We start from the raw sequence: 15,018 nt of genomic DNA, 5'->3' as shown, positions 1-15,018 counted from the left end.
CGGGGTGGGGGACTCCAAGGCCCAGTCGCTGGCCCTGCACTCACCAGCTGGGCTCTAGAACCCAGCAAGCCTGGGATGCTCCAGTCCTGGCTCCCACCTTGCTTTCTGCTGAGCCTCAATTTCCTCCTCTGCAAAACGGGGCTCACAGAGCCCCTTATAGGATCCTTAGGGCTCCTCATAGCCCCACCTTGAAGGCAGCTGTAAGGATCACATGAGACATGGTAAGCAAAGTCCGGGCCATGCAGTCATTGAACAGGGCAATACCATCGGCAATTCTCGGGCTACTAGCTGAGAACTCTGTCTCATCTGTAAAGTAGGGCAATGACACCCCCTTTCCAGCCACCCCCTCCATCCATTTGTCCCGAGCATCCAGCAGCCTCTTGGGACAAGTTCTCTGAGGATGGCTGTGGATGACACAGTGGGTGGTGGTCTCCAGAGCCCGGGCACTGGGCTGGATTGCCTGGGTCTAACCTGCTGGGCCATGTGCTAGCTGTGTGAGGTTGGGCAAGTCACCTCACCTTCCTGTGCCTAAGCCATCTCATTTTGGAAAATAGAGCCATCAGTTGTGCTCAATGCTCACAGGGTTGTCAAAAGAACTGAATGGCCTAATTCATAACACGGCGTCTGGAACAGAAAGGCCCTCAACAAGGGTCAGCTGCTTCCACAGAGAGAAGAGCACATGCATAAATAATACACAAAGTTTTGCATGTTTTAAAACTTGCATCATGAGCTATATCATGATATAAATGGCATCATGAGTATACATATAGGGTTAATTCACTCATTTTTGACTGTTGTGTAATATTCCCTTGTATGACCACACCACAATTTATTAACTTGCTCCCTTTTGAGTGGACATTTAAACATTCAGATCTTTATCTCTTCCTTCTTTCCTTCCTTTCTCCTTCCTTCCTTCCTTCCTTCCTTCCTTCCTTCCTTCCTTCCCTCCCTCCTTCCTCCCTTCCTTGCTTCATCTCCTCTCTCTCTCTCACTCACTCACTCACTGCTGTATGTCTCACATGCACCAGAGCAGGTCTCCTGGCCTACAGGCTCACACCCTCTGCTCTCAAAGATCTCACACCTTGCAGGGGAGGGGTTCTCATCAGATTCTCCCAGCTGCATGTGAAACATGTTGATTCTCAGGCCCTACCCAGAGACCCATTCCATGGAGGAGGTAGGAATTGGGGTTTTACTAAAAAGCCCTAGGTAGCTGATACAAGTAGCTGGGGAACCACCTCCGGGGAACCACTGCCTGGGGACATGAAGACGTGCCCCTTCCCCAAGAAGCAGCATGGCAGAGCAGATGGGTGCGGGTCTTTGACGGCAGGTGTCTTGGTGAGAACCACTATTCTGCCTCTTACAGGCTGAGCTTGGGCCAAGGACGCCATCTCCCTGAGTTTCAGTGTCCTTATCTAGGATGAACTGATATCACGCACACAAAGCCTGAGGTGCCCGGGACATAGTATGTGGATAACACCTGCTCATCTTTCAATACCGAGACATCACCTCCTCCAGGTCACCTAACTGCCTTGTGTGACACAAATGTGTCACACACTATTAGTGTGACACAAATCCCCAGCCAGTGTCTGGGACCTCTCCCCAGTCTTCAATCAGCTGCGCAGCCCTGAACAGGTTGCTCAGTCTTTATAGTGCAAAGGAAAACGCGAGAAAACACCACAGAAATATGTATGTGTCCTGGCAATGAGTAAACATTTCCCCTGCATAGCTCTCCTCTGTCTGCCACTCCAGCTTGAATGTTCTCTTCTACAGCTTTTTAAAAAATTAAATAATGTTGACATGTCGACACCCACCAATCAACGGCCAAATCCTGAAACTTATACATTCAATCACATTCCAGGCTGGGATGCGGTTCCCTCCCTAGATTTCATCGCAACACCTAGGCTGGCAAACAGGGACGATGTGGGCCAGTGGGAAGAGGTCTGGGCTAGAAACTGGAGTTCTGGATCCGAGGTTCAACTGTGCTTCAGACATGCTGTGCCGCCCCAGGCAGGGCAGTCAACATCTCTGAACCCCATTTCATATTTGAAAAGGCAGCACCCAGTCTGGGTAACACGAGGAGACCTCGTCTCTACAAAAAATAAAAAACTAGTTGGGCATGGTGGCACATGCCTGTGGTCCCAGCTAGTTGAGAGGCTGAGTTGGGAGGATCACTCAAACCCAGGAGATTGAGAGCTCTGGTTGTGCCACTGTACTCCAGCCTGGGCAACGGGGCAAGACTCTGTGAAGAAAAATAAAGGGGGAGGGAGGGAGGGAGGGAGAGAGAGAGAGAAGAGAGAGAGAGGCAGAGAGAAAGAGAGAGAGGGAGAGAGAGAGAGAAAGAAAGAAAGAAGAGAAGGAAGGAAGGAAGGAAGGGAGGGAGGGAGGGAGGGAGGAAGGAAGGAAGGAAGGAAGGAAGGAGAGAGAGCAGCTCCAGACTCTAATCTGAGAAGTTGCCTTCCAGAACTTTAAGGACCATAGAACACCTACTCCCCTCCTCACCAAACCCTTAAAAAGATAGGAAATGGGGGCTTCTGAAAAAAAAAAAAAACTTCCAAAAGTGTTAACAATTCACACCAATAAAAGTGGGTATCTTATCTTTCTTAGGAGCAGCCCAGATCATTTCCTAGAAGGAGGATTCTGCTTGCTACATCACCAAGGAAGAAATGTGGGAATCAATTTTACAGATGGACAAGCTGAGGCCAAAGGACCCAGGACCTGCCCAGCAGAGCCTGTGTCTGCTCTAAATGCCAAACTGGCCACATCCTCACCTGCTCTCAAGCCCTCTGTGGCTGCCCACTGCTCCCTGACAAAACCCAAGCACAGTACTATGGCCTCTGTGGACCTACACAGACCACCCCCAACTCCCCTGCATCCCTGCATGGGGGCACTGGACCACCGTTCCTCCGCAGGGGGCCAGGCCCTTCTCACCAGCCCTCCTTTGCACATGCTGTTCCTTCTACCTGGGACACACCTGCACTTCCCATTCAGCTGGATGATACTTGATTCATCTTCCAATACAGAGACATCACCTCCTCCAGGAAGGCTGACTTGATGCCCCAGGCTGGTAGGTCCATCCTGCAGGCTCCCACAGCTGCCTGAACATCCTGCCATCATAGCCTTCACCACACTGGCTTGTCACCACCTGTCACCTGCCTGCCTGTGGCTCCAAGGGGTCATCCGTCTTATTTCTCTTGGTATCTCCAGGACCTGCTCAGATCTGGCACAGAGAGATGCCTTATCACGACCCTGCGCATGCTCTGCAGAGACTCAGGGAAAAGGTGAAGCTGCAGCTATGGGCCTGGGGTTTCGAGGGCAGCCCACTGCCTGCTCCTTCTGCCCCCTACCACTCTCCCGCCACATTCCCAGAAGCTCAGTGGGAGGTTTGGGGGCTGCAGCCCAGCAGGGAAGGGGAGGCGGCAGCAGAGAGATGGGAGAAAGGGAGGAGGCCACAGTCTCCGAGGAACAGGCTGCTGTTGGGCGCATGGTGTGATGAGCAGGGCAGACTTCATCGCGGCATGCACGGCCAGATGGCTCCGTGCAGCGCCCAGATGAGAGTGGAGAGGTTTGAGGGGAATTTCCTGTTTATGACATCCATCTGGCTTGAGCCCCTGCAGTGAGGCGCACACAGATGTCAGAGTGGTGGGGAGAAGCGAGAGGGGCCCACCGGGCAGAGGGCTGCCCAGAGAGACCAAAGGGCATCTGATAGGGAGTGCCAGGAATAATGCCAGTTCCCAGGCCTCACCTGTCTGCCTCATCCCCGGCACACACCTTTGCTGCACTCAGGGAAGCCTTCCCTGCTGCCCCAGGCAATGCCCTGCCTCCCATTACATAGTTCCCATGCCATTCTGCAGTTTACCACGCCTGTCATTACGCTGTCTGACGGCTCCGTGAGGGGAGGAGCCAGGTGTGCCCAGGTCCCCAGCATGTCCCCAGTTCAGCATGGGCCCTGGCCTGGCCCACAGTGGGTGTTCAATAAATATTTCATGGCAAACTGCAGCTATTGCCTGTCCATGCCACACACTCCCGTCCCCGCCACCATTGACACGGGTCCCTGCTCTCCCTCCCTCCCCCCAGACCTTCCACCATCTCAATACTGCTCTCCTGCCCTCCCCAGACCCCCGCTGTCTCCCACATTGCTGTTCTTGCTGCCTCTGTCTATAAAGCATCCAGGAGCAGGGCCGGTGGCTGTGGAATGAACGGCACTCCCCGCAGAGTCACCCAGCCTGCTGCAGGGCTGGTTCTCAGCACAGAGCGCACAGTCAGGCAACACTCAACAGATGCCCACTATGCGCTAGTGGACGCCAGCCCTGTCTGCTGGGTCCAGGACGGGGTCTGAGCCTGGGCAGGCGGCCTGGAGAGAACTCCTCCCGGTAACCACTGCCCCAACTCGCATCTTTTTCCTGTAGCCTGAACAGCATCACAGACCTATGAGGAGGCCACATGAGGGAAGGTCATGCTGGAGAAATTCAGCAGGAGGTGCATGAGACACGCCAAGGGGCCAAGCACAATAAGTAGGTAGGGGGAGACAGAGCAAGCGCCATCGCATGAGCCCGGAGAGCATAAGCCCTGCGATGCTGGTGCTGCTAACGAGGATGGTGCTGACGCCAGCCACAGCTGTCAACTATTGAGCGCTTCCTGTGTGTCACTGTGCCACTAAGCACGCTCTCACTTAGAATCCCAACAGCCAGACCTACCAGGCAGGCAGACCCACTACTACACCCCCTTTTGCAGAGGAGAAGACTGAGCCTCCGGAGGTGTGGTCCTGGTGTCCACGGCCACTCAGCTGGCCAGGGCACAGCAAGGACTGGACCTTCACACTGTGCGACCATGCTCCTTCCTAACCGCCATGGTGATCTAAACGTCCGGCTCTGAAGACGAGTAAATTTAAATGTTCTCCAGAAAGAGAGCCACTGCCCACAGCCTGACCAGACAGACTCCAGAGCCAGCAGACCAGAAACCAACAAGGGCTTTGAGGATCCACCAAGGTACAGTCCCCATACAGGGCCCTGGGCAGTCCAGGCACGCCACTGGCTTGCAGAGAGCAGTGAGCTACTTTCCCTGCCACAAGTCACCAGATCCCAGCTGCAGGCCTCACCTCTCACCTCTAATGAGCCGGCCCAGTGGCCCCCTTCCAGGAGAAGGGTGGATGGGCAGCCTGTCCTGCAGTGTGCTTGGGAAGGGGCAGAGGAGGGTGGTGGGGGTATCAAAGGAAGAAAACCTGGAAGAACAAGATAGAAGTGCACCATCCTCTCACTGCCCCCACACCGCGCTGGGATTAGGGATTTGGCCCTGTGTGGAATGCTGGCCGGCTGCCTCCGGGAGCCACAGCCAGAGCCAGGAGTGCTCACAGCCGTCCCATCTCCTCATCGGAATCCCAAACAAACATTGTTGCCTGGAAACACTGCCTCGCCCCAGCATCCCTGGGCTGAATCATGGGACCAGAGCCCCGAGATGCTCTCTGGCCACCATCGCCTGTCCAACCCTTTCATTTCTCAAACGGAAAGGCTGAGGCCCAGGGAGGGGAGAGGGGAAGGGTCTTGTTCGAGGTCACCGGGCGAGCTGGGGTGAAGCTGGGATGGGACCCCAGGTCTTCTGCCACCTGACCTCACACACAGCCCAAGCCCATGTCTTCTGTCTCCGAGGCTGCAACACAATCCTGGGCACAGGATACTGCTCAGTCAATACTACTGACTTCAATTTTGAATTTGCAACTTGGATGTCTTTTTCAAAAACAAGCCCCACAGGAAAGAAGCACTCAGTGACCATTCCCACCCTCCGACTTCACCGTTGGCTTTTGGGACCATCCCGCAAGGAACCGACCCAGGAGAGAAAGAGGAACATTGTGCAAAGCTGCTCCAACAGTCCCATTTATGACCGTGAGAGCTGGCAACATGGCCGTGCCCCACACAGAGCAATGACTTAAGTGATGATGGGAGCCGAGCATCCTGGAATGTTATTTTGCCCTTTTTTTTTTTTTTTTAAAGACAGTCTTGCTCTGTTGCAAGGATAGAGTGCAGTGGTGTGATCTTGGCTCACTGCAACCTCCACCTCCCAGGTTCAAGCGATTCCCCTGCCTCAGCCTCCCGAGAAGCTGGGACTACAGGCGCGCACCACCACGTCGGGCTATTTTTTTTTTCTTTGTATTTTAGTAGAGACAGGGTTTCACCATGTTGGCCAGGATGATCTTGATCTCCTGACCTCATGATCCGCCTTCCTTGGCTGCCCAAAGTGCTGGGATTACAGGCATGAGCCACCACGACCGGTCTATTTTGCCCTTTAATAGGAAAAGCAAGTGACGTGGGCCAGGATGAATCAAGAAAATGGGTAAAAGAGAAAAGGAAGTGATGAGGACAGAATATAAGATGCACGAGGTTTAATTTTAGAACAGCCCCTACAAGGACAAGAGCCGCTCCAAAGGGACTGGGACGCAGCTGGCTCAGAACTTCACGGCTTCTGAGGTTCCTAGGATGCTTCCTCTGTGAGCACTTGCTGACTTGGGGGTGTGGAAGATACCTAGGAGTTCACAGAGCAGTGGCCCACCTGACACGTGTGTCCCTGCGCGTGCGTCTACGTGTGTCTGCGTGTCTGTGCATATTGGGACCCAGCCCCAGGAGCTGCAGGGTCAGGTTCCACGTCCCCACACCCCAGGTGTTTCTGTTTCCTCCTCAGTGCACTGGGCACGGGGCCATCCACCCCAACCACCTGCAGGGCGCTGGCAGGAGAGGGCCGCCCCTGGACAAGGGGAATGGAAGGGGCCTCAGAGGCTCAGCACATCTTGGCTCTCAGCCCTGACCACACCACAGAATTCCCCACGGACAGGAGAAGGGGCTGCCGTGGAGCCCTGTCCTTGGGGCAGCTCAGCAAGGAAGAGGGACAAGGGAGCAGGGGAGTGGGGAGGGGGGTGTGGAGGGCTGCTGGCCCCTCTCATCAAGAGATGGGCACCTATGACTCACCAGACGCATCAGCCAGATAAGTGCTCCATTTCCAGAAGGGCAGCTTTGAGGCTGAGCCTGGGGACGTCCTTGGAGAAGGAAGGACAAGGAAGACAAGGGAGAGGGGAAGGGAGGTGAAGGGGAGGAGGAGGAGGGAAAGGGAAGAGGGAGACAGGAGGGGAAGAGGAAGAGGATGTAGGGAAGGGGGGGAGGGGAGGGGGAAGCAGACAGACAGAAAGTCTCACTGTGTGTTTTCCAAGGGGTTTTTTAGATCTGTGTTCTGGTCGAGTCACTGAGGGACGGAGGGGGTGTGGTGTGTCTGTGAGAGGCTGAGCGTGGTTCTGTGTGTGGACACTGCCAGTGTGGGCCAGGGAGGGAACCAGAGGACCCAGAGCCTGTGAACAAAGCTTCAAGTACAATCAAAAGTGAGGCTGTGGCCAGGCGCAGTGGCTCACGCCTGTAATCCCAGCACTTTGGGGACCGAGGCAGGTGGATCACCTGAGGCCAGGAGTTCGAGACCAGCCTGACCAAGATGGTGAAACCCTGTCTCTACTAAAAATACAAAAATTAGCCGGGCATGGTGGCAGGCGCCTGCAATTCCAGCTACTTGGGAGCCTGAGGCAGGAGAATCACTTGAACCAGGGAGGCGGAGGTTGTGGTGAGCCGAGATCGCACCATTGCACTCCAGCCTGAGCAACAAGAGCAAAACTCCGTCTCCAAAAAAAAAAAAAAAAAAAAAAAAGTGAGGCTATTCACAGTCACCAAAATGTGGAAACAGCCCCAGTGCACATCAACTGATGAGTGGACACACAAAAGGTGAGCACCCACAGGATGGGACACTATTCGGCCATTAAAAGGAAGCAAGCACTAATCTGGCTACGACATGGATGAACATTGAGTTAGGTGACAGAACGAAAGGCCCCATGTAATTCATTTATATGAAATGTCCAGAATAGGCTGAAAGCAGATCAGTGGCTGTCAGGGGCTGCAGTGGGGCTGGAGCAGAAATGGCGGGGGGCTGGTGGCTGCCAATGAGTATGAAGTTTTTTTGGGAGGGTGATGAACATGTTCTAAAATTGATTGTGGCTGCACAGTCTGAATATACTAAAAACACTGAACTGTGTCCTTTAAATAAGCGAATGATACAGTATGTGAATTACATCTCAATAAAGCTTTTATATTTAAAAAGCAGGTGACAATTGAGATAACAGGTGTGGTAGGATGAGGATAAATTTGTAAAAGCTGGAGAGGATGTCTCAGTTTGTGAACAGCAACAGCAGGGAAATCATATGAAAGGGAGTGAGTTTTCAGCACATCTGACTTCCTAAGCACTGCACATCCATCATTACCCCACAAGGGTGCTATTTAAATAACGTCCACTTTGCAGATGGAGGAACAGGCCAAGGGGAGCCAGTGGCCACCCGAGGTTGCATGACTAAGAAGGGAGCAGGCAGTTCCGCACCGGGTCTGCGGAACTCCAGGGCCTGAGCACTTAACCCCACCCCTGCCTCCCAGCACATTTTCCTCCTTATTTAGATAAACTCTCAGAATCTCCCAAATCTGGAGATAAAACAACGTAAGCCAGCACGAAGTGAAGAGGACAAGGGAGAGGGAACACAACACAACTCTAGGATTGCAAAAGTGGCTTTCGCAAATTTACAGCTCCCAGCTGACCTATTAACGCACCATGGCGAGGAGGGGTGAACGAACGCAAATGCAGTTCCCGTTTCAGTAACAAGTCACGAATCAACACGCATCCTCCAGCTGAGGGCCACCACCCAGCCGCGGAGCCAGGACCAGGCTTTCTAGTGGAGCTGTGGGCTCCCACGGCCCCTGCCACACCCCCAACCCACAACATAGAGCTGCAGCGACGCCAAGAGGGCATGGGGGGCCCCACCGATGATGCCCAGGGCTTGCTCCCTGGGCCCCCGCCACCATTAGGAGTGCCCGGCTGCAAGGATTGGCAGGACTCACCAAACAGATGTTCTGAGATGCACTGACACATGGTGGGGGCAGGGGTCACGTTACAGAGCAGGCTGCTCCGAGACCTTCTGGGTCTGGAACATCTCAAAGACCCTGCCAGGGCTGATGTCACCAGACTGAGCCACAGAACCCCCCAGCCAGGGGCAAGGGCCCTAGCATCCCCCACATCCCCTCCTGGGGGGTACGGCGTGGCTTTGAAGGACACCCAAGCCAGCCTCCTCCCTGTCCGCCCACTCCCAGGATCCCGGATCGGGAGCAGCTGAGTCAGACAGCCCAGCCGCCAGACACCTGGTCTGCAGAGCAGGCATGGGGGTGGTGTGTGTCGTGGCGGGGACGTGGTCCCAGCCCTGGCTTTGCTCTTTCCTAGCTGGGTGATGGCGAGCAGCTCACTCCCTGGCTGAGCGTCAGTGTCCTGTCAGATACCAAGGATGGCTATGCAGATTAAATGGGATCCTGCAGGCAATGCCCCGTGCATGTTATTTCAGATGGGGAGTCTCACCCTGGGCTTCCAGGCACCCTCTAGAGGCCCCTTCCAGGCTTCTGGGGGCCCGTGGACAACAGCCTTGTGTGCAGAAGCCCAGGAGCACCCTATGGGAGAGACTGCAGGGTCCAAGACACTCGCTGGGTCACTGGTCACCCGAGGCAGGTTTCCCTCCAGCCCTAAGCTCTGTCCCTTGAGGCCATGGGACTGGGGTTACCTGTTGGTGATGGGCGGTACAGGGCGGGAGTCCTTCATCCAGGTGACCAGTGGGGCTGGGGAGCCCTTGGCCTCGCAGTCCAGGGTCACCTCTTCGCCAGCCTTCGCTGTGACTCTCAGAGGCACGTCTGCATTACGTGACCCGTTCATATGGATCCTGGGTTTGGCTGTGGGGAGAGTAAGCAGGGCCTGTCAGCAGGGCAGAGGGGACTAGGGTCCATGAGCGCCCTGGGCCATGGGGCAGCTCCCCCAGGAGGCAGAGCCGGTACTGCACCCTCGACCTTCAGGAGGTCCAGAAGGTAGATGTGGCTGTCAGAAGGGGGAGAGTGCAGATTGGAGGTGGGACTCAGGTCCCGGGGTTTTCGCTCAGTCCTCCCCTACTCACCTCCCCATCACCATCTTGCTCTGAGGACCCTGACCTAGTCCCTTCTGCCCCAGGATCTGTGCCTTCTCTGGCTTCTCTTCATCCTGCTGTCCCTTCCCCAGGGACATTCTGAAAGGGTCTAAACTCCTCCTCTCTCTCTACCTTCTCCCCTTGCTCATTCACTTATTCCCATGATATCAGCCACCAAAGAATGCACAGACCCTCCCTCTGGACCTCTCGAAGCCTGGTGAGGGATTGATGGCAATCTGTGCATGTCACTTCTCTCTCACCTTAAGCTGAAGACCCCTCGATGGCAGAAACTGCATGGTACCCTTCCTTCCTCCTCTCTTCCCGCCCCTGCCTTTCTACCTTGGAGCTCATACAAGGAAGGCACTCGCTACCTGTCTGAGCAGCAACAGTGAAAGAAGCCAGCCAGTTGGGGACATCAAAACCCATCTAGCCCTCCCGTGTTCCCCCATACATTTGTAGTTCAGAGAGGAAATGCTCCTCCATTAGGAATTTTTTTTGCAATATAAAAATATTGACTGTAAGGGTCTATGAGAGAAAAAGCCTGGCTTATACATTTGCTCACTCCTCCCAGACGTATTTACTGAGTGCTAGCCCTATGGGGAATGCTGGGGACGGCAGCGAAGGAGACAGGTCCCGCCCCATCTTCACAGCCTTTAGGGTCCTTTGGCAATACTGGTACCAAAAAGCTCACTATGTGATTAATTATTGAATCACAGCTGTGAGGGGTGCCAGGAAGGGGATATTCCACAGTTTACAGCAAGGTGACTTGACCAGCCTGGGGAAACAGGGAGAGCTGAGATCTGACAGATGGGAGCAGTCAGCTGGGCCCAGAGGTGGGGGAACAGCATTCCAAGCAGAAAGAACTACATGTGCACAAGCCCTGAGGCAGGTTGGACCATTCCAGAAACAGAAAGGAGACCAGAGGGTCTGGGGCAGAGAGAGGCGGGTGAGAGGGCTGCTGGGGACGTGGGTCCTGTGCTGAGCCACGTGTCTTTGCAGGACTTGCTGATGCAACGTCTTCCCTGCCTCAGGCTCCACAGGGCTGAGGTGGGACTCTCTGTCTCCACATCCACTGAGCCCCCTCTCCCAGGACAGGGTTGGCATCACTCACTGTTGACAGAAAGTCGCATCTCCTGGCTAGAGAAGCCCACGGTGTTGGTGGCCGTGCAGACATAGACCCCTGCGTCCTGGGCAGACGGCTGGGCGATGAGCAGGGTGCCCTCCTTACTCACATTGTAGTGGGGACCTCTGGAGGTCAGGGCATTGGTTTCCTAGGGCAGAGGCACAGGTGACATCAGCGAAGCCCACACCTCCACCCCATGACACACTGGACCTAACTCTCCAGTTACCCTCTCGGTAACAGGCACTGCTTACCTTGGTCCAGGTGATGGTGGGGGTGGGAACTCCTGAAGCGACACAGGGGAGAGACGCCGGAACCCCTTCATTGGTGATATGGTGGGTGGCAGTGGGATGGATTCTAGGTGGCACTGTTATAAATAAACCAATGTCAAAGCCAAGGCTCATTGCAGCATCATTCATAGGCCAAAAGGTGGAAACAGCCCAAATGTCCATCAGCGATGCATGGGCACACAGCATGCAGTGTGTGCACACAACAGAAGAGTATTCATCCTTAAAAAGGAAGCAAATTCAAACTGTATGACATTCTGGAAAAGGCAAAGCAGTTGGAAGCAGTGGCTCACCCCTGTAATCCCAGCACTTTGGGAGGCTGAGGCAGGAGGATCACTTGAGGTCAGGAGTTTGAGACCAACCTGGCCAACATGGTGAAACTCCGCCTCTACTAAAAATACAAAAATTAGCTGGGCATGGTGGTGCATGCCTTGTAATCCCAGCTACTCGGGAAGCTGAGGCAGGAGAATTGCTTGAACCGGAAGGCGGAGGTTGCAGTAAGCAGAGATTGCACAACTGTACTTCAGCCTGGGAGACATAGTGAGACTCTTGTCTCCAAAAAAAAAGAAGAAGAAGAAGAAGAGACAAAACTAGATCAGTGGTTGCCAGGTTGGGGGAGGAAGGGATGAAGAGGCAGGGCCCAGAGGATTTTTAGGGCAGTGAAGCTACAGGTGATATTGCAGTGATGGGTCCATGTCACTATGCATTTGTCCAAACCCACAAAATAAACCACAACAAGGCTGGGTGCAGTGGCTCACACCTGTAATCCCAGCACTTTGGAGGCCAAGGTGGGTGGATCACCTGAGGTCAGGCGTTCGAGACCACCCTGGCCAACAGGGTGAAACCCCGTCTCTACTAAAAATACAAAAGTTAGACTGGTACAGTGGTGGGCGCCTGCAGTCCCAGCTACCCAGGAGGCTGAGGCAGGAGAATTACCTGAACCCGGGAGGTGGAGGTTGCAGTGAGCTGGGATTGCGCCACTGCACTCCAGCCTGGGGCATAGAGTGAGACTCCGTCTCAAAAAAAATAAAAATAAAAAATAAAAAAACCACTAAGAGGGAACCCACCTAAAAAAAAATAAAAATAAAAAATAAAACAAATAAACACCACCAAGAGGGAACCCCAGTGTAAGCTATGGGATTTGGAGTGATGACCACGTGTCTTCAGTGCTAACAACGGGCCGCCCTGGTGGGGGATGTTGACGGTGAAGAAGGCTGCGCGTGGCGGGAGCCAGGGGTATGTGGGAGATCTCTGTACCTTCCGCTCAATTTTTCTATAAACTTAAACTGCTCTTAAAAGTCCAGTCTGTTTTTTTAAAAGGAATAAAATTCTGACACATGCTACACCATGGATGAACCTTAAAAACATGCTAAGTGAAATCACAGACATAGGAGGACAGATACTGTAAGATTCCACTTCTATGAAGTCCCTAGATAGGAGGCAGAAGGGTGGCTCCCAGGGGGCTGAGGGGAGACGGGAATGGGGAGCTGATGTTTAATGGGGACAGAGTTTCAGTTCAGGATGGTGAGAAAGTCCTGCAGATGGATAGCGGTGATAGTCCCGCAACAATGTGAATGTACTAACACCACTGCACACCTAAACATCGTCGAATGATACACGTTATGTTATGTATATTTGACAATTTTAAAAGCTTTCAGGCCGGGCACGGTGGCTCACGCCTGTAATCCCAGCACTTTGGGAGGCTGAGGTGGGCGGATCACCTGAGGTCAGGAGTTAGAGACCAGCCTGGCCAACATAGTGAAACTCGTCTCCACTAAAAATACAAAAATTAGCCGGGCGTGGTGGCACATGCCTGTAATCCCAGCTACGCAGGAGGCTGAGGCAGGAGAATCACTTGAACCCGGGAGGTGGAGGTGGCAGTGAGCCAAGATCGTGCCACTGCACTCCAGCCTGGGCAACAGAGTGACTGTGTCTCAGAAATAAATAAGTAAATAAAAATTTTTAAAAAAAAAGCTTTCAATGGGAGAATAAAACTGGCACAATCCCTGAGCCACCACTGCCTCTGCCATTGTCAGTTTTTTTGTTTTTCCCATACAGAAGGCAGCATGTGCTTGGGAACCAGCTGTGCTGATTCATTGCTCTGGGGCTCTGGATAAGCCACTTAATCTTTTGGTACCCAGATTCCCTGATCAGCACAAAAGCTAATTTAACCCCAGTTCCCTGGTCGTCCCTTCTGGAATGGATAGATGAGCAGTGTTTGCAGAACACAGTGAGCTTAAAAACAGGTGTCACACCCACCCTGGGCACCACTCAGATTCGCAGGCTTGAAAACGGGGGTCTTTAAGGGGAGCAAGAGATGGGCAACTAGGCATGGAGAAGCCAGGAGAGGAATCCAGAAGCCAGGGGCTCTGACGCTAGCACTTGGAGCTCCTTTAGGGAGGAAAATGGCCTTCTGGACTCCCAGGTGGGCAAAGCCAGCAGAGGCCCATAAATATTTGCTGAATAGAAATGAACTGAGCCAAGAGAGACTGAGCCTGTTCATGTCAGCCCCGCAGAAGTGGCTGTGAGGGCACAGTGGGAAGTTAGGGGGTGAAACTGAGTGGAATCATATATAGAAACTAGCAGATGCCTGGCATGTGGTACACACCCGACCCTGGATGGCGATTTGGATCTGGAATTATGAGGGGATGGGACCTAGAATTACACCTGAGTGCTCAACCCAGCCCTTCTGAACTTTGCACTCCCCTATATAATGGGGAACGCGCGTTCTTCCCACTAATCCCTCGGGGGCTTTATGAAACAAACAAGAAAAAAGACGATATTAACATACTTGGTTGATCACAAAATATAACCAAATTTAGCTTGAAACGTCTCATCTTACATTAAAAAGCACAGTGGTTGCCAGTTGGGTGAACAAAAGAACCCAGTGCTGTGGGCAGGAGAGCAGTTGGGCAAAACACTAAAAATTCCAAAAATGTAAAATCTCTGTGATGTAAAACTTAATCCACGTTAATGGGTTTATCCTAAGGAAAGAATTGGTCACGTAGGTACGTGGTCACCTACAATGTGTAGGTACGAGGCTGTTCATACCCGGGGTGTGGGGGATGCAGTGGGGGAGGGGGGGTACAGAAAATCAGGTAATTAGATAATCAGGGGACATGATCATCCCCTTATTAAACTGATGCCTCTGAATCTTAATTGACAGAAAGCAGAACAGCCATAACACCTTGTCATGGAAACACTTAGGTGCCAAGACAATGACAGCATGTGATCCTATTTGGTTTTTAAATAGGTTTGTAAACAGGTGGATAGATTAGATGGATGGATAGATAGATAGACAGATAGATAGATAGATAGATAGATAGATAGATGATAGATAATTTTTATATAATTTATAAGAACATATAAAGAATCTGTATGTATCATGTATAAAGAACATATATGCTATGTATACATAGTGTATATATATACTACACATAGGTGTGTGTGATATACATATAGAGAGTGTGTGTGTATAGAGTATGAAAAGATACATGCCAAAATGCAAAATCTGGTTATTCTTAGCTACTGGTATTATGAGAGTATTTTTTTAACTTGTCAAATCCCTAATTTTCCCACAGAGAATATATATGATTTGCGTGATT

At 52.7% G+C, this 15,018-nt stretch overlaps 1 protein-coding gene across 11 annotated transcripts in view; it reads right to left on the bottom strand.

Annotated features, from left to right (window-relative positions):
• HMCN2 (hemicentin 2) overlaps positions 1 to 15,018 on the bottom strand; it is a 164,570-nt gene that overhangs the window by 98,157 nt on the left and 51,395 nt on the right. For all 11 annotated transcript variants that reach the window (XM_054501579.1, XM_054501581.1, XM_054501583.1 and 8 more), the window contains 3 exons: positions 11,381 to 11,493; positions 11,118 to 11,277; positions 9,614 to 9,779 (listed from right to left, as the gene is read on the bottom strand). In XM_054501579.1, the coding sequence (XP_054357554.1) occupies positions 9,614 to 9,779; positions 11,118 to 11,277; positions 11,381 to 11,493 (439 nt within the window). The remainder of the gene's footprint in view (positions 1 to 9,613; positions 9,780 to 11,117; positions 11,278 to 11,380; positions 11,494 to 15,018) is intronic.

The sequence above is a fragment of the Pongo pygmaeus genome, chromosome 13 (genome assembly GCF_028885625.2).
Source record: "Pongo pygmaeus isolate AG05252 chromosome 13, NHGRI_mPonPyg2-v2.0_pri, whole genome shotgun sequence".
In the NCBI taxonomy this organism is placed as follows: Eukaryota; Metazoa; Chordata; class Mammalia; order Primates; family Hominidae; genus Pongo; species Pongo pygmaeus.
The sequence above is the reverse complement of the archived record's forward strand: the minus strand, read 5'-3'. Positions and strand labels throughout refer to the sequence as shown.